We start from the raw sequence: 24,940 nt of genomic DNA on the forward strand, positions 1-24,940 counted from the left end.
CAATTCTCTAGAACCCAAGACTGGATCTTCAAAAATATTTTTTTTTTAATCCTTTCCTTGTAAAAACAGCTGCAGGATGTCTATCGTCCCACTGAGTCAGTGCAGGATGAAGCAGAACGACGCCAGCCTCCATTGCTTAGTGGGCTGCTAACTTCAAAGCTGAATTTAGCAGTTTGAATGTTGCTGCTGTTAATGCTGGGGAGCTTTCATCTACGTCTGACAAGTGAACTGGCTCACACTGCATGAGTACAGTGGGCAGATTGCTGTGTTTCAAGAAATCTGCCACTAAAACAGATGGGTGGCACATCAGCATTGTTTCCACAAATGGCAGCAACTGGGTACAAACCCAAGCAACCTTTTCTCCCTGATTCCTGCAATGAGGGAACCCCCGCAGCGGGGGGACAGAGGGAGCCTGAGCTCTGTTTTGACTGGAGATGCTCCTAATTCCTGCACAGGGATGCTGTTTTGGAGAAAGGCTGGACTCATCGTGGTGCTGCTGCGCAGCAGCTTCAAGTTCTGGGCTGAAGCATGCTCCACTCTTAACCACTGCAAAACCTCTGGGCAAACAGGAATGCAGGTAGTTTTGCATTTACAACAGCTTTATTGCACAAATGTAAAGTGTTACTGTGAATCTCCAACGCTCAACTCAAGCTCATTATGCTCCTGAAGCTCCTGCTCTACCTTGAAGGAAGCCCTGGGCTGTGTGGATACATGTCTGAGCAGTCAGAGCTTGCTGGGATAAGGAGCTTGTGTGGAGCCAGCCAAGCCTGCAAATCCTTATTCCAATATTATATGGGGAGTAGAGTCACCAAAGTCACCAGGATTTTCCTACATGCAAGAACTGCAGAATTTGGTCTAAGCATCTGATATGAGACAGCATTTTAAAGTACATACGTGGGCTGGGTGTTACATTTTTTGCAAAATCATGGCCCAAAATCAAGCAAAGATAAACAGGTCATAAATATATTTAGGCTGGGAACCACAAGAACAGCCTTCCAGTTGGAGGAACTGCTAGCATTGAGATAAGGCACCACAAATTTCTATACCCATCTTTGCAGTCTAAGCAGGGTGTGGATGGGGATCCAAGAATCCTCATGGGGGACCAGGGTGGTCTCTGGAAGCCTGAGAGAATGATGTGTAAGTGCAGTGTGCATCCTGAGTTTACCATTCCCTCTCTCTTGAACAGGCTGTAATCCAAGGACCTTGCCCCAAGCATGCTATCACAGTTCACCCCTTTTAAATCCTTTTTTAAAATCAACTCACCCAGGGGGACCAGTGCTCCTTGGAGCTAAGCTTCACACTCACCACATCCATCTCAAGATCAGCCACTCTGGTTTTGGGATTATGTATTCTCCTGAGCTCGTCTTCCCCCTCCTATTTAGTATGTGTCAGAAAATGCCCAGAGGTACCATTCCCCACGTTATGTATGTCAGAAATTATGAAACCCTTCCTAACCGCCATCACATGTTGGACCGCTCCTGCTCTCTGCTAACACATCTATCTCCATCGCGCTCCTCCCGCATCCCAAACCCATAAGCTGGGTTTGACTCAAGCTTTTGGCCCCACCAGTACATTAGCTGTGCGACCGACAATGGTTTTAATCCACCTCCATTCCATTCCATTTGGGACTCCTGGTTCCCCTTGGCTGCTGCTGGAGTGGAGTAGCTGTGTCACCTGGATTCCTGGGTGCTCACCCACAGCGGGTGACGCAATCCTCTGCTCTCACTACAGATTTCCAGTTACAGCAAAATAACATGCCGAGCCTCAGGAGGCAAACGTTGCCAACAGACCTCTGGGCTGATAGCTGTGTGCCTGGGAAAATGACTCAGGCTCTCCTGTGAAGTATTATACACAAAGTACTCAAAAAACATGGAGCTGATTGATCAAATCATATAGCTTTGCACTCAGGAGGGCTGTGTGCTTGAGTCATGAAAAATGTATGTGGTGTTTACATGAGGATTTGTGAATGAATCAAACCCTCTCCCCTGAACCATGTGGTGCTGCACTACATGCTGTTATTAATAGATCAATAATTTTCATGGGAGGGTCTTGCAAAATGTTTTCTGTAGAGGTCCCACTGGAGATCAGCATATCTGGCAGCAAGTTTGGTAAGAACAGGGTGTGCAGCAGAGCCCTGCCAGAGCTGGGCAACTCTCGAAGGGTTGATGACACTGTTCAAGGCAGAGCAGAAAGCCATGATGCTCAAGGGATGCAGGAGGAACATGCACTTTGGCTCAAAAATTCCTACAGTAAACTTTGCTTGAGATAAAGGAGCAAAGAAACTCTCCAAATCTCCCTTCCAGGAGCCATCACTGCATGCTGGGTGTGCTAAACCTGTACAACTTCACAGCCTCCTTTCAAAAGTGCAAATGCTTGCCCTTGTGCTCGGTTCTGAACACCTGAGTTGTTACTGTCCCCTCTGAGCTGCCAGCTATGCACCACAGGGCTGCACGCGAGGCTGCTTGGGCGCATGCTGCCTTCTTCACACATGCAGGGTGCATCTGACCTTGGGAAGGACCTACACAAAATACCCACTTATATCCCCAAAATAGGACTTAAGCAAGACTTCAGTAATGCCTAGAATGAGTTTTCCTGCAGGGAACTGAGAAGTAAAGCTGTGTTTCCAAAGCCAGCGCTGTAAATGGGCATTACTTACTGATCAGACCTAGGTTAAAAGCATTTCACTACAGAAAAGGTGGTACTCAGTCTCATGAAAAGGGCATGAATTAAGTCACCTTCAAAATATCTATTCCCATGGAGGCAATGCCATCGCAGAAGATTATAAGGGGGAAGAATCTGACATGCATTTCTCTATATTTGGTGCTTTTGGTTCCTGCATTGCAGCCAGCTGTGTTCCCAGCACAGTTCCCTTTTGCTTCGAGCTCGTTGGACTTCCTACTTCCCTGCCCAGCACCGTCTCCATTACACACGCAACAGAGGAACCTTTGTGTGGTGGCAATTTTTGTTGGTTTTTTTTTTTTTTTTTTCCGAGCTGGAGATTTACGCTCACAGCTAGACTTGGACAAACTTATTTCTTATGAAATTTTACAAATGAAGTCTAGAGAGTAGCTGAAAATGTCAGTTTGCTGCTGAGTTTAGTGGGAGGCTGATGCACAGGGAGGACCAGGGGGGATCTGCAAGCTGAGAGCAGCGATCTGTGCTGCGAGAATGATTCAGCATGTACAGATGGTTAAGGATCAGGAAGTAAAAGAGTTGCGATGGTGTGTTATTGGAATTGTTTTGCATGACAGGCAGTAAGGGAACCAGTCGTTGCTATTTTGGATGGACTAAAAGCGAACAGAAATGCTTACACTGTTGCTCTTTCAGATTTGTGTGCAATTTCAAATCCAGCCCCTGACCTGAGCGAACCCAAGCTGTGCTCTGAACCCGTTCCTCTGGGAAACCAGTTCACTGGCCCAGCTGTCCTACCTACATTGCGTCACCGATGACATCAGAGCTATAATTTGTCTGAACAAAACAAACATGAGCTGCTGGTCTCCAGGAAGGACTGATCTGTTCATGGGACAGCCTCTCTTCTGCTTGATTGCTCTGTGGGTTGTAACTCTGAGGGTAATTTCAGTGGCTTTTTGGAGATCATTGTGTAAAACGCTCTTCTTGTGCTGAGCGGAAATGTGGCAACAAAAATAGTTTAACTCCACAAAAAGCATAGATTGCTGGGTCTGGTACACAGATGCCCCTTGGAGCCATTAGCCCAACTCCAGTGAAGTTATTAAAAGGCTGCCGGGCTCTCAGGAAGGCAGGATCAGCCTGGTGGGCTGAACGCTGCCCAAGCTGTTCCTGAAAACACGTTACCTGGAGCAGAGCTGGACCCAGGCACAGCAAACCTCTGCAAAGCTCCAGGGTTCCTTGCAGGGCTCAGATTTCTTCCTTACAGCAGAATAGTTCAAGTTTGAGTCTGCCTGCATGTCACCAAATCAATACATACATTTATCTGTCAGGCATGACTGGAACAGAAGACTGACAAGCATAATTATGAGAATTAATGGCCTTCAGCCGTTATCCATGTTTCTGCAAGGTGGTGGTGGGGTAACAGCAAGCCAGGGGCCGGGTAGGAGTGGAGTTTCCAGGGCTGGATCAAGTGCAGCATATAAAGTTTATTTCACTTCAGCTGCTTGCTCAGGGGAGCACTGCTCAGAGCTGACAAAACTGTTTTTTGTTTTTATGGTTATGGGATTGCCCTAACTATGAAATGTGTGTCCCTGCCAGTCCCTCAAATACACCCTGCATGGGGATACGGGGCATCAGCTGAAAATGACTGCTGGAAAAAGGCAGGAAGCAACATAAAAGAAAATAAAAGTCCAACAAATGAAGGTGAACTCTGTGGTGGTCTTGTGCAATGGGAGGAAAAAAGTCTCTGTAGAAAAAAAAAAAAGAAATTGAAGAGTTCATTATTTTTGGCAGGTCTTCTACACATTTTGCTTATCAAGGGTTCGTCATAGGGAGGGGATTATTTTATAGTCCCATAAAAGTTCCCTCCCTCCTTCAGTTCTCTGGAACCCAGGCTGCCCCCCTGCAGTCTGAGGGGCCTCTTTATGGGATCACATTTCGACGACTTTTTTTTTTTCCCCTGGATGGAGTATTTTTAAAAGACAGATTTATCCAGTTCACCAGGCATGTTCAGTGCTGCTCTGGGTATTGCTGCCCCCTGCAAGTCAGTCCGAGCAAGGGGCAGACACAACACTGGGTGCCCAGGACTGAAAGGGGAAGGTGAGGTGTCACTTGTGGCCCTGATCCACTTTCCGTGGCCGTGATCTGATGAATCCTTTGAGCTGGGATAAATCAGCCCTGCACCCCTGCACCCCCCACCTGCCCATCCCCTCCTTGTGCCAGCTCCTTGTGGCCATATCACAGCACTGAGATGCAAAATGAGAGATGGATGTTACCTGGGCTGAGCTGGTCCCCAGGAGAAGGTGCTGTGCAAGAAGGTGCTGTGCGAGCTGGGGTCTGCCCATCGGGTGGCTGTGCCATGAGAGCCCTGGGCTCCCTCCTGTGCTGCCTGGAGCCTGGGGACACGGGGCTTCGCTGGTGCAGCTGGTGCTGGGGATGGAGGTGCTGTTTTCTCCATTAAACCATCACAACCTGGATGTCTCAAGCATTTCCAAGCACAGACCTCCAGGACATCAGTTCCCAGAATATGCACTGCCAATGGATAACTCAGAAGCTGGGATTTTGCTCCTTGGTGCAGAGCACGACTAAAGGGTTGAACCTAAAGGTGGTTCTCCGGCCGAGCACACCTCTGCATGGAGGTGTTTTTTGGGGGGGAAGCAGTTGCCACAGCAGTGCCAGTAAACACCCACATTCCTGCTGTCCCCCAACCTGCCAACCCTCACTCTGTTTTTCGGGGTCTGGCCTGGTGGTAAGCAGAAGCTGCTGACAGTTGTGAGTTAATGTGAAGAGGAAAACCCCATCAGGGACGTGATCTTTGGCAGAGGGATATTGCCCGCCGGGGGGAAGGGGAGGGTAGGAGCGTTAACCCACATGCTCTGCACAAGGTGCAACACCCCGTGCTCTGTCGAGGGTTATCTGGGGGCTGCTGCGGGTACCCCGTGGCATCCAACAAGCTCTGCCGAACTGCGGAGCTGAGAGGAGGGTGAAAGCCGTCTAAATGCATTTTTCAGCTTGGGAGGTTTAACTGCTTTGCAGTATTCTGGCAGCAACAGCCCCCTTGGCCCGCTCCGCCATCCCCCGTCCCCCGCACGCTTCCTGCTCCTTCCCCGGTGCCGAAGCTAGCGGGGACCCCTGGTCCCCTCTCCCTGGCTCCGCAGCAACCAGGAGCCCAGCCCGGGGCAAAGCCCGCGGCCCCCCCGCGGCCTGAACCGGGAGCAGCCCCGGAGCGACGCAGCCCAGCAGGCGGCACTGCCCGCCCGCCGCACCGACTGCGCTGCCCGCACCGCCCGCACCGCCCGCACCGCCCGCCCGCCGCACCGACTGCGCTGCCCACGCTGCCCTCACTGCCCGCACTGCCCGCACTGCCCGCCCGCCGCACCGACTGCGCTGCCCGCACCGCCCGCACCGCCCGCACTGCCCGCCCGCCGCACCGACTGCGCTGCCCGCACCGCCCGCACCGCCCGCACTGCCCTCACTGCCCACACTGCCCGCACTGCCCGCCCGCCGCACCGACTGCGCTGCCCGCGCTGCCTTCACTGCCCACACTGCCCGCACTGCCCTCACTGCCCGCACTGCCCGCCCGCCGCACCGACTGCGCTGTCCTCACTGCCCACCTGCCGCACCGACTGCGCTGCCCGCACTGCTCGTACCGCCTTCACCGCCGCCGCTCCGGTGGGGCCGAGCCTGTCTCCCTCGGGAAAAACAATCATAGAATGGTTTAGGTTGGAAAAGACCTTTAAGATCACCGAGCCCAACCGTTAACCCGGCGCCGCCAAGCCCACCACTAACCCACGTCCCTGAGTGCCACATCTACGTGTCCTTTAACCCCCCCCAGGGCTGGTGACTCCACCACATCCCTGGGCAGCCTGTCCCAGTGCTGGGCCACCCTCTGGGGAAGGAATTTTCCCTAATATCCAACCTAAACCTCCCCTGGCGCAACTGGAGGCCATGTCCTCTTGTCCTCAAACACCCTCCTCCCTCTTGGGGGGGTGGGGGGGCTGACAGCCCCCCACGCAGCAGCTGCCCGGGTCGAGCCCAGCTGCCCACCCCAGCTCCCTCACAGCGGGGGACCCTGGGGTGGCTTTCCTGCTGCCTGCTTGCCCTGGGGAGGTGGGAACGGGCTGTGGCGTGTGCAGAAGGGATGCTCTTGACAGGCTGGGTGCTCCGCTTGGGGCACTTTGCCCTTTATTCTTGTGAATGGGCAAACCAACCCACACTTAAATAGAAATAACTGCAGGTAAAGAAAATGATGGTGCACCAGGTGGGGCAGGCACCGTCTCTGGCACTTCTCCTCTGGTCTCCCTCCATTTTGGCCCTGTTCTCCACATGTGTGCTAGGAAAATCCCAGCCTGACTCCCAGTGCACTGTTGTGGCTGCAGGGATGCTCATTGCAGCCCTTCTCATCCTATCCCAGGCTAGAATTGCTGCTTCATCACTGAATTAATCACTTGATGCTGAAGGAAAACTTCCCCATGCTCAATGCATCAGAAAAAAGTTGTTTAAGAACAGTTTACAGTTTATCCACATGAAAAGAAGATCCCAGCAATCCCACCAAGGTCAGTGTGAACTGCTGAGCTGTTGCTCTGCTGTGAGCCACAGCTGGGTCTCTCACACACACCCCCCTCCCCCCTCGCCCCCTTTTCCAGGCATGCAGGACACCGTGGGGAGAAGGAGCACACAAGTCCTCCCTTCCAATGCTCTTCTCCCTGCCCTCTCCAGGGACATGTCCCACCTGCCTGCCCACATGCTGGCTCCTCACTTAACTAGAAAAGAAAATGTCAAACAAGATCCACACGTGTATGAAACCTGGGTAGGGATTTAATCAACGCAGGTTTGTGCATGGGGCCCTGAGGCGTTCAGCTTGGTCACCATCTTTCGGCCAGCCGCAGGGACATCGTACGTGGGGAACGGGGTCTGCGTAGTCTGTTCTCCTTGCGTGAAATCCCGGGGAAGAACATGGTCTTGACCCAGGGTGAGTGCTGTAAAGAGGGCATCTCCTCTTCCTCGCAACCAGCCTGAGAGTCTGCTCTGGCACAGGGCTGGGGGTCACCGAGTGTGCTGCTCTACCAGCAGTGACCTGGCTGCTCCAGGTATCACCTGCACAGCTCTTCCTTGCCTAGCCTCTCCTGGGGCACTGAGTGAGGATTTGCAGGGTGCTCTACTCATTAATGAGTCCTTGTGAACTTCCCACTGCCTGGCCCAGCACAGCAGGAGGAGTTGCTCTCCCAGGCTGGGTGGGACACTGAGGTCTCCGAGCCCTCTCCTTCGATCTGCAGTGTCTGTGCTGCTTCTCATCCTGCCCTGCTGTTAGCTCTCTTCAGAGGTATCGTTGTGGGAAGTGGAGCAGTTCTCCGGTTCCTTCGTGATCACTGCTGAGCACTGCTCTGCTTTGACTTTCTTTTTTCCTCTCACTGACTTCTTGGCTCCTGCAAACGGGAAGATGCCCGCAGGAGTTAACCATAGAGCAATGGATTTACATGTACAAGGTCAGCATGGGACAGCACAGGAGGAAGCAAAGCTCAGCAAAGGAAAGGTGAAGAGAAACCCGGGGGGGGGGGGGGGGGGGGGGGCTGTTGTGACCCTGGAAACAGAAACAACTTGTGAAGCAGAAGTAGGCAAAGAACTGACCTGGGGCAGGAGTGTACCTGAGGGTACCCAGACCAGCAGGATGCACTTCTTGGATTTCTCCCCTTTCCAGTATGTTACATGGCACACACCACATGCTGAGAGAGGGGCTCTGCCTCTCCATCCCCCCATTCCTGCCACCGCTGCACCCAGCCCTCACTCGGGACATCCCCATCCAGCCCCAGAGGGTTGGATGCTCGCTGCCCTGGGCAGCACAAGGACAGCTTCCTCCCTGTTGATCCCAGCAGCTGGTTTTGTAGAGCAAATCCTCTTCTCACTCAGCTGCAGCGGTGTCCCCTGAGTGAGCAGGCACCTCCACAGGCTGGGCACAGCGCAAGGGGCCCTGCTCGCCTCTGGAACAAGCTCCCTTCATGCTCAAGCAACAGCCGTCTCTGTGCTTGTAACTGGGTTAACACTTCCCTGTCTTTCCTGACGGTGCAAAGGGGGTTGCACGGGGTATTTCTGACAGAGCACTTGTTAAGGCTTGACAGCCACGCTGTCTTACCCTTGCCCTTATCAGGAGCAGTTTGATGCTCATTCACCTGTAGGAAACACGGGTACGACATGTTCCTTGGTCAGCAGGGAAACCTCCACAGCTGCACTGGAAGATCAACAGAGCTGGCAAAAACCTTTCTCTGAGTGTCAGTAACTCACCCCTGGGAATTTGGCCTTCTCCAGTCACCACCTCTCTGACTGGCTAAGCAAACACGAGGAACTTAGCCCTGTTAACTTAGGCGCTTGGGAGTGCTCCCCCAGCCACCGTGTCCAGGCTCCCCTGGCTAACCATTAGCAGGGGCTCCTCTGGCTGGAGACAGACCGTTGCCAAAACATGGCACAGCGTGGCAGGGACTCGGCAGAGGATCACCCTGCTCTCTGCTGCAGGGAAGGCAGCTGGTGCCCTCAGGTGTTTCTCACAGGAGCCTCTCAGGAAGCAGCAGAAGTTGTAGCCCTGAGCTCATGCCATGAGGAATCCAGGAGGACCTCCCTACCTTTTGTCCAGGGATCCTGTCCTCTTTTTCTCTTCTTCTGCAGCGTGTGAGCTTTGTCTTTGATGCAAAAGTATTTCCCATCAGCCTGGGCTTCTTGTAGGATATCATCTTCATATGGGGCAGCCACCTGCCTCAATGAGAAAAGCAGTCAGTCTACAAACTACTGGCTTTCCCAGGGAGCTGATGGCCCGGCTGCACTGCTGGGGACCTTTGTGACCATTGCTATGGAGTGGTGACACCTGCTGTTGTTCATAAACCCTCTTGACTAGTTGGAAAGGGTGATGTCTCTGACCCTCAGCAACGGGTTGGGTAACAGTGCGGGAATGAGGTTTGGCACGTCATGTAGGAAGAGCCATCACCTTCCGGAATGAGCTCGGGCAGGGACAACCTGTCTTACGCTTCTTGGACCTGACAGCCTAAGTTAATGGCTGAGGAGAGCAAACAAACCTCGCTGTCCGTCGTGTCTGGCTCATCGGATTCCTGCTTCCCAGAGTCAGCATCATTGTCATCTAAGGAGACACAAGAGGAAGGGGTTTTGGCTGGTGGGAGGCCCCACAAGCTCATGAGCAGATGCCACCAGCCCAGGCTCTGAGAGCCAGAGGCAAAGAACAGGTTCAGCACTGAATTGTGTTGCAAAGCAGAGGCACTGTGAGATCCGTGACCTGAAGTGAATGTTTATGGGAGATCCAGTGGGACTCTGTGGGGGAACAACCTCCCAATAAGGCTGTCTCTGTAGGACTTTGCTACCCTGCAGTCGCAAGCGCTGCCCCAAAGTCTGGCTACATGCAGGCTGAGAAACTGTGGGGTATTTACACCCCTAGACTGCACCTGCCCGGTTGGGACCCAGGTGGGGAGAAGCGTGTCTGGGAAAAGAGGCCAGAATGGGCAATCCTCAAGCGTGCTGCCGGAGCCAGTCAGCGGCTCTTGGCAGGGAACGTGCTGAGGAGCAGAGGAAGGAAAGGCAGGGGAGCTGTTTCCCTGCCCAGCAAAAGGACTTTGCTGCACACAGGCCCCAAGGCTACACAACCTCAGACACGTACCTGCACGCACCAGACACGCACCCGACCTTTGCACGGAGCAAAGCTGCCCAGGCCAGGGCCCGAGCCTTGCTGGCGGTGGCATCACCCCATCTGCACCCACAGCGGCACACCCCTGCTGGCCATGGAGGGGCCGAGAGGGCTGGGGATGGAGCTGAGCCCTCTTCCGAGGGCCAGGGGTGTTCCAGGACCTCAACACTTCTTGCTTCTGACTGACACCCAGGTCTAGCTGGGGTGGGACTGTTGGCAGGGCAGCCTCCCTTGCTGCCCCTGCCTGGGTAGGAGAGCAGACGGCACTGCTTTTGGGCACTCCTGGAGCCCTTGTAGCCTGATCCCGTCCTCACTGTATCCTTCCACAGGTTAAGGTTCGCTAGAAAGTGCAGAAGTATTTGTGTATTGTTTCCTGGGCTTTGTGTCAACCTTAAGGTGAGAACTGAAGAAAGTCCTGTATTCCCACACCCAGAATGTAATCAGCTGAAATTCTTCTGCTATGATGGTATCTCCTTAGTATGTAAATCACAGAGGACTTCCCCCCCCCCCCCCTTTTTTTTTTTCCACCCTGCAAAATCCTGCTCCAGTGTTCCCAAACCACTCCGACACGCCCAGACCAACTAATCCAGGTGAGCTCAACTTTCTGGCCAAGCCAGTAAGGCTGGTACGAAGCAGCTCTCTGTAGACGTGCTTCCTGCTCCACTCCCCATGGCTGCTGCCTCCCACCTGCCCGGGCAAACCAGGCACCCATGTCCTGAGGTGGTCAGGCAGGGAGAAAGCACCGCATGTCCCCAGACTAAGGACACCGCTGGTTTTGGGAATGGAAAGAACTCTTATGGGGGATGGAGCAGGGAAAGGGAGAAGAGCATCCTGTCCTACCTGCTGCTGGTACCAGCATCCCTCACTCCATGCTCAACCCTATGTGCTGTGACAGCACGGGGCATGCTTTGGAGCAAGGGGGCACACAGAGGGATGCTTTTTCCCCATGTAGTCCTGCAAACCTCTTGCATTTTTCCCATCTCTGCTGGGGCAACTTCTGAGCTTCTGCTTCCCTGAGAAGGGCAGGTAATGCTGGAGCAGCAACATTGTCTTGTCATGGCTCACTGTGGAGTGAGTTTTGTTAATGGGTTGGTGCTAAACTGACCTTTAGCTCCTGGAGAGCTCCATGGCACCCAGCAGCTGAGTTCAGGGTGCAGGGTGCGCTGCAGGGTGTGCAAGAGCACCCCATGGGTGGCACCTGGTTTGCACTGGGAGGTCAGACACTGACCTCTTCTCTGTAACAGCTGGGGTTATTTACTCCCTAGAGATAGGGAGTCTGAATTTTGAGCATCCCTAGGGTTGAAAATTGAGCCTTCAAGGATGGAAATGTGAAACCTGAAGTGTCCCTGATGACCCAAAACTGCTGACAGCTGCAAGCACCTGGGTCCCTGGAAGGGTGTCCTGTGATGGTTAGTGACTGCTTTGCTCGGTGGGGATCGCAGGTGCGTGCAGAGCCCAGCACAGAGAGCTCCTGGATGTAAGATACTGTCACCAAAATGCACCTTTTGCTCTTGCCTTCTCAAATGTCATGTTTGCCTGCGGCTTTTTACCTGCTTCTCCCTTCTGTGCACTGACATCCAGTCTCACCCCGGTCTCTGGAAGGGCCTCTGGGTCGCTCAGCGTGGAGGTGTTTGTTGGATGTGCTCGTGAGAGCGTGAGCTGTAGGATGCAAGGAGCACAAACGCTGCTTTCACCAGGCAGGAGGAAAGGGCTGTCCCCAGCCCCTACACGATGACCATGACACTCATGGGGACGAGCATTGCAGAGGCATTTCTATGCACTGGTGGTGCGTTGCAGGAAGCCCAGCACACCTCCTGCACCAACCTGCAGGACGGGGCACAGGCACTGCCTGTCCTTGGACATGGACAGAGACCCCGTGGGCACTGGAGAGGAGGGGAGGTGGGGAACGACAGCCAGGGCTGAGCAGCTGTGGCTTTGCCCTGTGTAAAGATGTCCCCATTGGCTTCACATGCAGCAAGGCCATCCTCCCATGGGACATTAATGGTAGTCATAATGGTGCTGGACACCCTGGGGAGGGGAAGGGGCCACGGTTGATGCCAGCATGAGCTGTACTCACCACAGCTGCATCCTCCTCGTCTTCCTCCTCCTTGATAGCACCAGGCAGTGCCCGGGTGGCATTGGGCCAGTGGTAGGGGAAGAGCAAGTCGTCCCGCTCTGCCCCGTGTCTCCCACAGGGGCCGCGGGCTGCCGGCACAGCTGGGCTCTCCCTGGGGCTCAGGCGTGGGCTGCTGGACCCCCGCAGCTCCCGGCAGTTGTTCCAGCCTGTTTCCCTGCCACGGCCGGAGTCTGACAGATCCAGCGGCACGTCTGCACCATCGTCCCTTGCCGCCTTCACCTTTTCCTGGAGTTTGGAGCTGTCCCAGCTCAGCCAAACCTCCTTCTCTTCCTTCCCATCTGCAGCATCCTCCAGAAAGGACCTTTCCTCCTTGCATCCTGGCATCATGCTTGGCCATGGGGAGAGGGGCCGCTCCTCGGGCGTGAGCTTTGGGTCTCCCTCTGCCCGCTGGCCTGGCTGGCACTGCTGCATGAGGAAATGCTGCAGCCGCTCCCTGTGCTTGAGGAGGTGCAGCTTCTCCTCCAGGTGCTGATCCCTCACGTACACCATGGCGGCAGGGAGCTTCAGCAAGGCTGCGCGATCTTCCCAGCCATCATGTGACCATGTCCTGCCATCGCTATCAGTGTCTTTGGTCCGGAGCAAATGGCTGGAGAGGCTGCCACTGTCCCGGTCAGCTGAGGCACAGCTGCTCGCCAGCCCCAGCTGATGCAGGGAAAGGTGCTTGTGAAGGAGGCAGAGCTGCTCTCTTCGGGCAGTCAGTTTTAGCTTTTCATAGGATGGAGAAATCTTGGGGGAGTCTGGTTTGCTTGCTGTTAAATATCTAAAAGAAGCAGGAAAAAAGTAATCATGTGAGTTAGAGAATTTTCATGTGATTTCCCAGCTCCTGCTGGTGATGTGCATGGTCTCTTCTGCTCTTTCTGTGCCCTGTGGCAGCTCTTGGCCTGTGCATCACACTTGTCTTCGGGTGCTGTGCTGGGGAGGAGGGTTGTGACGGCCACGGGGGTCAGGCAGCTGGCAGTGGGTCTCTGTGCTGTGCACACCGCAGAGATCCATCACTACCCCACCACCCAACAGCACTCTCCTGTCCCTGGGCCATGGCAGTTCCAGGCAGGGCTTGAGCAAGTGGCAGGGTGCAGTGACCACCCATATCAGCGCTGCTGCTGAGAAGTCACTTGTCAAACCATGCCTTACAGCCAGAAGCACCCTAACTACCCATCACTGGGCTTTCTTAGTGCCTTGGTGGGCCTGAAGACCCCCAGGACAGAGGAAGAGCCCACCCTCCCCAAATCTCACTCAATGGGAGATTTTTACAGCCATGCTTAGAAGGTTGGTACGGTGCATGAACCTGTCCTGCAAACCGAGTCCCTGCTATCGCTGGCTGTTTGGCAGCCTCTGTGTGTGTGAGCTGATCCCAGGAGCGCTTGGCAGATCTACTCCCACTCTGGGAAACTCGCTGCCTTTACAGGTGAACTCACTGGCTTTGCTCAGCCCTCTGCGCTGCTGAAATCAATGGGGAGGATAAGCTGGGGAAGTGCTGAGCCCTGTAGAAAAGCCCATTAGAATAGATAAGGAGGAGCAGGGATTGCTGCCTCCCGAAAGGCAGGTCCTTCTCCTCCTGGCTGCAGGTCGGGCACCCTGTTCTCTTTATGGGTCTGTCTGACGAAGCTGGAGTAATGAGAGCTGATCTCATCAGGCTGGATTCCAGCCATATTTTGCTGGTGTAAAGTGGGAGACCCCCCCACCCCCTGCCTCGCAAGGCTTCTGGAGAAGAAGGTGGGCAGCTACAGTGGCTACCGGCCACCTTGTCACAGCCTGCGCAGTGGGACAGCTGCCACGGGCCATGGGTCAGGCCCACGCCACGACCCACAAGCAGGTAACTCACGCCTCGAGGCTGGGGCTGTGCTCGCGCTCCGGAGGGAGAGGAGTCTTCCTGGCTGGTGGGGACACTGCTGCCCCAGAAGGACTTTTTTCCAGGAGGCAGGGTCTGGATCCGGGTCTCACCAGGGCAATGGTTCCGTGCAGCTGGTTGGCAATCCTCTGGGATGCCTGTGGCAGAGGGGACACGGTCCGGGTGAGCCGTCCTGCTGTGCAGCCCGGGCAGCGCGTGGCCAAGGGAGCCCTGCTGCGCCGAGGTGCAGCTCTTCGCCAGCATGAACAAGACAGGGAGCTCCTAAATCCTCTGTTTGATAAAATTCTGGTCAACAGCTCAACCGTATTCCCAGGAAATTTCCCCTTCAGGTTTTCTAGCAGGATCTACAGTACTCTGTTTCCTGGCTGCACTGATTTGTAGCCCAGGAGGGCTTGTGCCTCCTTTCAAGTCAAGCCAAGTGGCTTAACCAAGATAAGACCCTGCAAATTCCCCGACCCCTAGTCAGGCCACTAGACTTCATTCATGCAAGCTCCTGGCATGCACGGGTTTGATGGGTGTATTTCCAGTCGAGTACCCAGCTGTGAGGCCAGGACATCATCTCCTCCATCTGCTGTCATGAAAGGCTCTCCACATGTTCTGACTTGACTTTCCCCTGCCCACCTGGAAATGTCACCAACCCTTCCTGTGTTCCCTATTAATTATCCTCACAGCCTGCCTGCAGCCTTACCAAAACCCCTTTTCACCTGCTCTTTCAAGTTTTCTGTGGAGTTCAGGTAAACAAAGCCTGTGCCAAAACAAAAGCATCTATGTGGGTGTGTATGTGGGCCTGAGTTCCCACGACCAGGATCCAGGTCCTGCAGTCTCATCCCCCAGTGCCCAATATCACCATATCACTCAGCTCCCCTCAGCTGACACACACACGCTCTGTGTTTTAAAGGCATGACAGGCTTGCATCAATGCACAAAATGGCAACCACTGAATGCCAGGCCCTCTGAAAATACCAATATTCATTATGCTGCAGATGGAGAGACATCTGCGATGCTCTCGGGCAGGGCTGCTGCGGTGTATTTGTTCTCAGTACCCACAACTCCCACAGTTTACATGTTCTCCAGGCTTTTCCAACACTCACAATGCTCCAGCTTCTTGCTTGCCCAGATAATGGAGAGCTAGGTCTATAACTCAGGATAAGCTACACTGAAATGTGGCTCAGCACAATCTCCCCAGGGCCTTCGCTCCTCACAGCTTTCCTCAACAAGACATCTGAGAGAGGAACCAGGGCGATGGGCAGAGGAGTCAAAGATGCTAGACGTCTTGTCGTGGGGGATAAACGCAGGACCAAAGATGCACGTGCTTACAGCAGAGAGAGGAGCCTGTGCCAAACTCCAAATGCTTAGCTTGCAGTGAGTGGCAGTTTCTGCAGAGAGAGTGCATCTGGCATTTGGTAGGTGCCCTCCTCGGCTCTGGCAACTGCAATCTGCCTGAGTCTGGCTAATTGCTTCACCTCCTAAGTGTCTCCTACTCTTTCCCTATCCCAGTCTACCTCTCTTGATCCAGTTCAAATGACCACAGCGGTAGGGAAAAGGCCCGAGGACATCAGGCTGCCTCCAGCAACTCACCATTTCTGAGAGGCTGACTTCTTGGAGGACAGTGCCTGGGGAAGTCCTACTGCTTGGAGAGCTGCTCTGTCCTGCAGGTTTTTCTGCAAAAGAGATGCAACCAGACACTGTGATGGTCCTGCAGAGCTGTTGCAGGCTGCCCTGCCCTGCAGCATGCTGGAGTCTCGCAGCCTCCCAGGGATGCCACTGGCTGGCGCAAACCACCTCCTACTGAAGATTTTGAGCCAAAATTTTGGTCTGGCTCAAGCCAGCACGGGATTGAATGTACCCTCCATCGCATGTGTGGGTGGTGGCAAGGCAATGACATGGGCTCTTCATGAAATGGGTGGCCAGTCCACACCTGCACAGCACTTGTTTTACAGTGAGGGCACCCAAGCGCTCTTTTGCACTAATACAGAGCAGCGTGTTTCTCTTTTGACATGCATTTCCCCTCCAGCAGCTATTCTGCCCATGGCAGCATCCACCTGAACTGCCCACAGCTTGGTCTTTGCAATCCAGACCCTTTCCCACAGCAGCTTTGCACCACAGCTCAGTCACTCTTCCCAATGCCAGGTCCCTCAAGGGTAGTGGGAGCCAGCAGCACTCACCTTCTCCCAGCTTGAGGACTGGCACGTCATGGTGGGCTTCTTCTGCTCCCCTGTGAGCTGCTTTCTCATTGCTGGTGCTCCTGCTCACTGGGGACAGTAAAGCCAAGGGGGAGCTGGGGGTGGAGCTGCTTTCCCTGGAGGTGACTCCTGGGTGCTTTGTCCTGTCCCTATTGAAAGGAGAATCATAGAATCATTTACGTTGGAAAAGTCCTTTACAATTATGTTAAGATCCTTTAAGTCCTTTTAACCCAGGACTGCCAAGTCCACCATTAAACCATGTCCCTAAGCATCACATCTACGTGTTTTTTTAAACACTTCCAGGGATGGTGATTCCACTACATCCCTGGACAGCCTTCCTGAGGACAGAAATGGATGAGAAGGGGAGGAGAAGGAAGGTTTGAGAGTCACTGTACTGGGAGCTCTGGGTTAGAGAGACCAATATATAAATATACATATTTATATATATGTGTATGTGGCTATACCGGATCCTCAGACTCACTTTCCATTGCAGCTTATCGCTAGCTCAGCTGCAGTGCGGAGCATGGGACAGAGCCAGCACGACAGCTCAAGGTGTGACTTCCCCACCTGGCTGTGGGTACCGTCGCAGGAAGCCGTGACGCTGGGTAAGCCAAAGCACAACTGCGGCTATTGCAAAAGGCTGTGAGAACCTGTGCGGCCCTGGCTGGGCTTTCAGCCTGATGCAGGGGTGGATTCAGCAGGGGGATGTGGGGCTGTCCCCCTCCACCACAACAAGCTTGTGGTGTTGATGCTCTTAGTCACTGCGAGGGAGCCACTGAGTCTTGGAGACCCCACACCTACGTCATGGACAGAGACCTGGCCGGACCCTGATGCTGAGACATGGGGATCTGGCTGGAAATGTTCCCAGGGAAAAGCAGAGCAGAGCAGAGCAGGAGCACTCAGCGCTCAGCAAACCCAGCCCGACTAACAGCTCTGAAACCCCACAGGCCTTGGGAAGCATTAGGGAGTAAAAACGAGAGTTTCTTTTTAAGCGGGTGGTGCTTTTGTGCTCCAAAGAAAACACATTTCTAAACTAATCCCTCCGTGCTAATTCCTCTGGAGTTTAAACCCTTGAGGAATGAGCTGATTTGTATATATTGGCCAGCCTGGCAGGTTACTTGGCTTTCAGCACACAGCTCTGCTGGGTTATGAACCTGTTGGTGCAGTTCGCTTCTCCCTCTTAACCCCGTCTTGGTCCCTTGCCTGTCATTCTCCTTCCCCCAAAACACAACCTACTCCCTGCAGACCCCCTCTGGCTGCTGCAGGAGGGGAGCTGGTGCCATGGGGGACCCATGGAAGCCCAGGCTGAGGTCTGTGGCCAAGGCGAGCAGCCCAGGGCTTTGCTTCACATGAGCGGTCCCCCATGGGGGGAGATGTTGAACATCCTTGTTCCCCGCAAACTGAATCCTTGGATGCAGGTGAACAGGGAGTGAGCAAAGGTCGACAAGGACTTATACGCCATTTACAGGTGTTTTGCTGTCTGACATCTACAGGAATCCATAGGAATTAGATGCTAAAATACCTCGGGGGGTGCTGTGGTCTGGACGTAGCCCTGCTCCATCCCCATGTGGGGGTGCCTCAGTCCTTACCAACACCCCTTGTAATGAATGAAACCCAAGAGAAAGCTTACTCCAGGCTCCGGAGCCTCTTCAGTTCTTCCTTGAGAGTTTTGTTCTCTTCCCTCAGGCGGTTCGTCTCATTAGCTGCAGGGACACAAGTCATGCTGTGAATTCAGATGCTGCAAGGAGAGAGCTGATGCTCCTCAGCACTTGCTGGGGTGCACGGGGGAGGAGGAGGGAATGGTTCCAGGTTTTGGAGGGATGCTGAATTCCCTTCCTTCTCTAAAAACATGCTGGGGGCTAAGGGATAAAAGGGAACAACTTTCCAATTCAGGTTTGGTCAGGCCTGGGGGACTGCTTGCAGCCTGTTCAGCTCAGGGGGGACTGTGACCCAGACGGGTCACCGTGGCACAGCAGGATGGACATGACCAGCATTCTGCCCGTGAGCACCATGGCTGCCTCTGGCAAGCGGGTGCCGTGTCAGGGTGAGGGCTGGGGGCTTCGGGGGAGAGGGGGAGAAGGCCAGAGGGAGCTGGGAGCACCCGGCACCACAGTGAGGAGGCAGTGGGGGAGAGCAGGCAGGCTCCCGAGCAGGGAGGGCTGCCACCTCGGCTTGCTTCTGCTTGAAAGCAGCTCTCAGGGAGCAATGGCATAGCAGGGGAGATAAACAAGGGCTGCTGGCACTTCTCCGTCCCTGCTAAATGCCTTATCTCCTTTACCCCCACGACCTTCCCTGGGACAGCCAGATCCCCAGGGAAAAACACTCCAAGCTGAGCGGTGCTGGGAGCTCTGCCAAAGGCTCGGGAGAAGATCCATCACACGTGTTGCTTGATTTCCATTTACCCATGCTGAGCTGCTGCTGTGACTTTCCTGTCTTTGCCAGAGTGTTGCTTCTGTGGTGCCAAATACATCTTTTTTCCAGGCAGCTGACACTGCCTGGCCAGCCTGGGGCTGCTCTTGGCATGAGCATCTCTCAATTTCCTAGAGGTGCGGAGGGCTGCGACCCCCAAGCTCTGCTGCTTCATGTGAGCAGTTACCTCTGCTTGTGGGGAACATGGGCTGCCATCCGCAGTCCTGGTCAGATCTGATTTTTCAAGACCCACACACTTGCGTTGGCTCTCTCCCTTCTCCCCATCCCCAAACCCCTGCAGAGTGCCTGGTCACAGGGAGGGCTCATGCGCAAATCTCTGGGAGAGGCATTAACTGATCAAAGACTCGGCCAGCCAAAGCCGAGCTCACAGCAGGCATGGTACGTACTGAGGATGAAGATGTGCTGCAGGCTCTGGAAATGGGAGGTCTCATATTCATTCTGCTTCTTTTTTGCCAGCTCCTGGGTGACCATGCATCTGTCACAGAGACCTGCTCGCAGCCTGGAGGAAAACCCACAGCCGGCAGCTTGTTACCACATAGTTCCCATGGGGGAAATAAGCTCCTGCCCTCCCCACAGAGAAGCATGAACACCCAGACCATCACCCAGAATTAATCAGGGGGTTATCACCCGTGCAGCCCAGCCCTGGCCCTTCCACTCCCCAGATCCAGCCCCATCACCATCAGCTTAGGAAAGCTTCTCTGCATGTGCCTGGGCTCTTCCAGCTCTCCCAGAAGCTGAATATGAGCAAAAAAGATGATCATCTGTTACATCCTGCTTCTGGGAAGACAGCAGACCCCAAACTCCCCTCCTGGGAGGGTGCACAGCCACTGAACAGCACCCAATTGAAAAATAAATCTTACCTGTTTTCTAGCACCTTCACATTTTCTTTAAGGACCTTCTGTTGTTCCCTTAATTGGTGATTTTTAGCAAACAACTCTTCAATTCTCTGAGCATCACTAATTGAAGAAATGGAACAAAGAGAAGAGGTTTATTAGATTTCTCCGCTAAATCTGTGCCTTTATCTGCAGTGCCCTGTCAAGGGGAAGGATTTCTGCCCTGAGCCCGCTGTGCTGCTCACACTGCTACAGCTGAATTGCTTTTGTTTGTGTGGCAAGAGGGGGAAACTGATGTGTTAGAGCCCAGAGGTGCCCTGCGACACCCACCGTTGGAGTTAGCAGCTTTGCTTTGTCCCTGTTCATTCCTTCCCAAGAGATCAAGTGCCCATCGGCATGAGCATCACTTGCTGGTGGGAAGGCAAACCGGAGCTGGGCTGTGATCACCCCAAGCCCTGCCTGTGCTGGGAACTTGCATGGCAAAAGTCATCAAAAGGGTTGAATTTGGCAGAGCCAGAAAGGCGAACAGTGCTCTCTGAATCAGGCAGCCTCGGAGGAGTGCCCAGGAGGTCTGAAAATGAAGCGGTGTAACCTCCCCTCCGCCCCCCTGTCCCACCGCAGACACGGCATTGCTCACCGGCACTTCTCCGTCGTCAGCTCCGTCAGCTTGTTTTGCAGTCCTGGAATAATTAACAGGGACAGAGAGGTGGGTATTTATTGCCAACTCCCTAGCACTCCGAAACAAAATGTAATGATGGAACTTCCGCAGGGTGCCTGACTTTGCAGAAGCTCATCAATTTATAAACCTTGTTTCCAAGAAGGAATAATACATTGCCTGTGTTAATATCACAGTTTAATATAGCTGGAAAAGTTGCGCAAAATATGAGCACATTTTGTATTTCCACTATTTAATGACTCTGCATTTCCCTCCCACCCTCAAAAAGTCTGTTTCAGTTTTGTTTCTACTTATTTCTTGTTACAGCACGTATTTCCCAGGTGGGCAGTATTTTATAACTCTCAGGCTGCAAATCATCTTGGAGAATATTTACAGCTGAACAAGAATGGCTTTCGTTGACGGATCTGCAGACATTACATCTTGTCAAATCCATTTTATGCAAAGTAGATGCAAACATGTGGTTTAAATTGCTCAACTATTTCCTCTAACTCTCACACGGCTTGAAATTATACAAGAGAAGAATGATTTCATAAGCCGGAATCCTCCAAAAGTGCTGTTGTTTTGTTCATAATATTGATACTGGGAATTATTCTAATAAGAAAACAATTGGATTTGGCATTTGGTTGCTTAACCTAATGGTTCTTATTTTAATAAAGTATGACCTGAGGAATAATTTATTCCCTAGAGGAATAAACTATCCAAGCTAAGGTTTTCTCTAATGGAGCCTTATACTCCTGCTGCTTCTGCCTTATAGATTATTGCATCTTTCCCCTTTCTGCTTGATCCCTCAGTATCCAGTCTGTGTTGCTTGGAGAAGATGCCCAGCAGGTGTGCATGTCACTTCTGCAAACCTCCCCATTCACCTATATCACCGGCTTCGGCAGCAGCAGCAGGAAAGGAGCCAAATCCCCCCTGATTCATGCCTGGAGCAAGCGGCATTCCTGCAGGGGCTGAGCAGCTCGGTGGCTTGCTCTGAAGGGACTCTTCTGCTCTTCCTCATTGTTAAAAAGGTTACTGATTTTCTCATTAAACCTCATTCTCCACTGATGAGAGACACCAAGGTGCCATCGGAGGATGTGCTCCCCCCAGGGCCAGGCTCTGACCCCACATGCCCACCCATCCCCAGGGGTGACGCTTGCTGAGCTCTAATTCCCAAAGCTCCCTAACCCGCTGCTCCTCCCTTCAGGGTATTTGAAACCCAACAGTTAAGGTGGCATCACAAAGAAATGGCAGTTTATTTACAATTACAAAAAACTTGGGTTTTTTTAATAAAACTTTTGAAATAAGACTTTTTGTGTCTTCTTACCTTGGACTTCTTTCTCATGGATTTCCTTGAGCTTATTCAGGAGCTCTGCAAAACTCTCCATGGTCATGTTCAGGGCTGTGCCTCACGCCCAGATGCTTCCAGTGTGAGAATCTCCTTTCGTTTCAAATTATTCGTGTTTCAGCCTAAAATAGAAAGAAAGAGTTCAATAAAAGAGAAGTGTCTTGTGCACGTGGTGTTCTGGGAAGTCTTAGCAACAGGAGAAAGCCCAGATCTAGAAAGTGAAATAATTTGCTAAACCAATGACGTGCACAAAGCAGCAGGCTCATCTGGGGATGCATTTTTGTCCACGCTGCCTCAGCCCCAGGCTGGGGACACAGGCAAAGAAGAAAATGGGAGAACTGAAAGCCCAGTTGAAAAATCAGGCTTTTCTTCTACATTTTGAGCTGGTGAAATTGCATTTCTCTGGGATGAGGTGGGGCAGGGCATCTTCTTGAGGAAGGGACTGCAGGGCTAGTGTCGGGACCACATTGCTGGGGACTGATGATGGGAAAACATGGCAGCTTTGGCGCTCAGGCCTGAGGGACCCATCTCCTGCTGGGTCCTGAGATGCTCCCCATGTGGACTCACTGTCTGCTGCCTCTTTGAACCTTTGGGGAGACACCAGTGTTATTCACCCCATTTTAAAGAGAAACCTGGAGGGGCAATGTGCAGAGCTGAGCCCCTCAGGAAGCCTGGTGGGTGTAGAGCCAGTGTGGGCACAGCACCCATGGGGCTGGACGTAAGCTGGGGCACCCTGGGGTGTGCTGGCTGCCCCCAGCCCCTCCGGACTGGGAGCAGTGTCACAGCTCCTGCCCCAGGCTCAGGTCTCTGCTCCCCTTGCCACTGTCTCAGTTTCCCCATTGAGGTTATGGGCTTATTAATGCTCCATCATGCTGGGTGCCATCGCTTACTGCTGGCAGTTGTGTTCAATAATCCCCAAGAACAGATAAAGTGCTCTGCTTTCTAAAAAAACCCTTGCTTTCTTCCTTTTTAGAGCTGAAAAGACTCCCAAACACAGGAGAGTTGGAGGGCAACCCACAACAGCCACAGCTCAGTAAGCTGGGAAAAGCAGGAGTTAAACAGCCTGATTACAACGGTTGTTTTTTTAAGAGTGTTACCCAACATTTTAAGAATTTTTAAGAGTTTTTGCCATAACTTCTAGAATTTGCCCAAATCTCTTAAATTTTGAAATTACTAGCAGGGATGGAAAGTGGAAACTTTGGAGATGAGAACTCATTACATCAGTGATGACCTCATTCCTCCCTGGGATGCTGATGTTGGGATACTCTTACCTTCCCAGCAGTCAAAGCCTTGGGGAGTTCCAGATCCCCTGAAATAGCTGTGGGACCGGGGAGAGCATGTGTCCGAGCATCCCAGCAAAGCATGACGGAGGGTCCCCTGGGGTTTGGGCAGGAGGGGTGTGCAACCTCCCTGCTGCCCCAAGCAGGTCAGCAAAGCCCTGCCGTGTCCTCTGGGACCACCAACAGTGCACCAGGAGAAGAGGGACTTCCACGTGAGGACATCCAGGATTGCCACATGGGAGTTTCCCCCCCAAAGCCACACCGGGTTAGAGTCACAGCCAGTAATCCTGATCTCAACAAAGCACCTGGACACTCAGCCTGCAACCATGCAGGGATGGCCAGGAACAAAACCTGTTCAAAGGTGAAAGGCCAGGCTGGGACCTGGATTTGCAGCCCCACGGCAGCACAGGGAAGTTTCTGCTGGGCTCCAGCACGCTCCCAGCCCAGCTCCTTGCCAGCAGCCCGCCTGTGCCTTTATCTGCATGCAGAGCAGAGGTGTGCCAGATTGCCTGCATATGCAAGATGTGGGCACGCAGAGCTGGAAGAAGAAACTTTCCCCTAAAGCGTCTGATTTTCAAAAGAAACGAGGCACGCGCCGGCGAGCACAAACAGTGAGCTCAGCTTGCATGCGCTTAGCGCGTTTGGATCCACGGAACAGCTGCCTGAACACAAACCATCTCGGGGGCACTTCCTTGGCCCTTTGAGCAAATCTGGTGCAAACAGAGCAGACATCTCACTCTCTGGGGAAATAATGAAAAAAATAATTGCTCCCATTTCCTTGGGCATAACCCACCCTTTCCCAGGGCTGGGTGATCTCTCCCAGCAAGTAAAAGCCCCCCGAGGCACGGTGCAGCTTGTCGCAGCTCAGGACCAGCTGCTGTGTAATGGGATTGGGGACCACTCTCTGCTGCTCAGCCCCAAGAGCTGTAGCTGAATAACAAACCAGGGCAAATAATACCTGGTTTTACTCCAAAAAGAAGAAAAAACCCAAACTCCTGATGTTAATGGGAAGCACTTCCCAGGGTTGCTGAGTCCTAAATTCAGCTTTGCCCTGGGCAAAGCACCACCCCAGGGGTCACGGGCTGAAACCTCGAGTGCTGAGTGCCGGCTGGGAAGGTTTTGAAATGCTCAGACACTAATTCCCATTGCATTCCCCAGTGCTGTAAACTGGGAAGGGATTGCAGCTGGGAGCAGAGCTCATGGCAGCTGCGTGGGCTCCCCATGATGCTTGCTGGTGGCCAGATCAGCCCTTGCCCACCTTGGTGCTGCCCCCTCCCCAAGGCTGGTGTCCTGGAGAGCTGACGAGCCTCTGGCATTTTGGGCCACAGGGCTCCAGCTGGGACATCCCAGGAAGGTGACATTCAGGCTGGGGCTCGTGCCAGCCCGCTGTTCGGGGAGGCAGGGCTGGGCTTGGATGTGGTGGGAGGCGGAAGGCGCGGGGGCAGCCCAGGTGCTCAGCACCAGATCCGGATCCCTGCTGCTGTGACTCAGTGCTGCGGGCAGAGCCTGGCAGATCAGGATTTGGGGCTGGGGTGTGGGCAGCAGCTTTGCCTTCCCTGCATGGCTGTGGCTGTGGTGCCACCAGGGTTGGGGCTCACTCCTGATTTTCTTTTCCTCAGAGCCCTCAGGTCGGCAGGGATCTGTGACCTGCTGAGGATCCCATCAGCAGGGAAAAGCTATTGCCGTTTGCGGTGTCTTTTGAGACGCCAGCATCCATCCCTGCCTGCAGCTGGGACTGCCACTGCAGCAAACCTGGTGAGGGCTTTGGGTCTCTGGTCTGTGCACACACATGGTTACACAGATGTTGCAGAAGCATCACCCCCTGTGTATCCGTACCAGGGTTCAGCCCTTGGCTGCAGCAGGGCGATGCCGCAGGCAGCCCAGGCTCCCCCAGGGTTCGGCTTTGCTCCTTTCACG

The 24,940-nt window shown here is 53.5% G+C and overlaps 1 protein-coding gene across 1 annotated transcript; it reads right to left on the reverse strand.

Moving 5' to 3' along the window:
* Positions 1 to 7,433: 7,433 nt before the first annotated feature.
* Positions 7,434 to 21,848, reverse strand: RBBP8NL (RBBP8 N-terminal like). Its single transcript, XM_005445025.3, has 13 exons — positions 21,723 to 21,848; positions 20,378 to 20,420; positions 19,768 to 19,863; positions 19,294 to 19,406; positions 18,108 to 18,180; positions 16,460 to 16,626; positions 15,873 to 15,955; positions 14,269 to 14,432; positions 12,387 to 13,206; positions 11,860 to 11,968; positions 9,690 to 9,751; positions 9,243 to 9,369; positions 7,434 to 8,054 (listed from the first exon to the last, which is right to left on the reverse strand). Exons 1-13 carry the CDS (start codon positions 21,787 to 21,789, stop codon positions 7,936 to 7,938), a joined length of 2,043 nt encoding a protein of 680 aa, XP_005445082.2. The 5' UTR covers positions 21,790 to 21,848; the 3' UTR covers positions 7,434 to 7,935.
* Between the last annotated feature and the right edge of the window lie 3,092 nt (positions 21,849 to 24,940).

The sequence above is a fragment of the Falco cherrug genome, chromosome 10 (assembly GCF_023634085.1).
Source record: "Falco cherrug isolate bFalChe1 chromosome 10, bFalChe1.pri, whole genome shotgun sequence".
Taxonomy (NCBI): Eukaryota; Metazoa; Chordata; class Aves; order Falconiformes; family Falconidae; genus Falco; species Falco cherrug.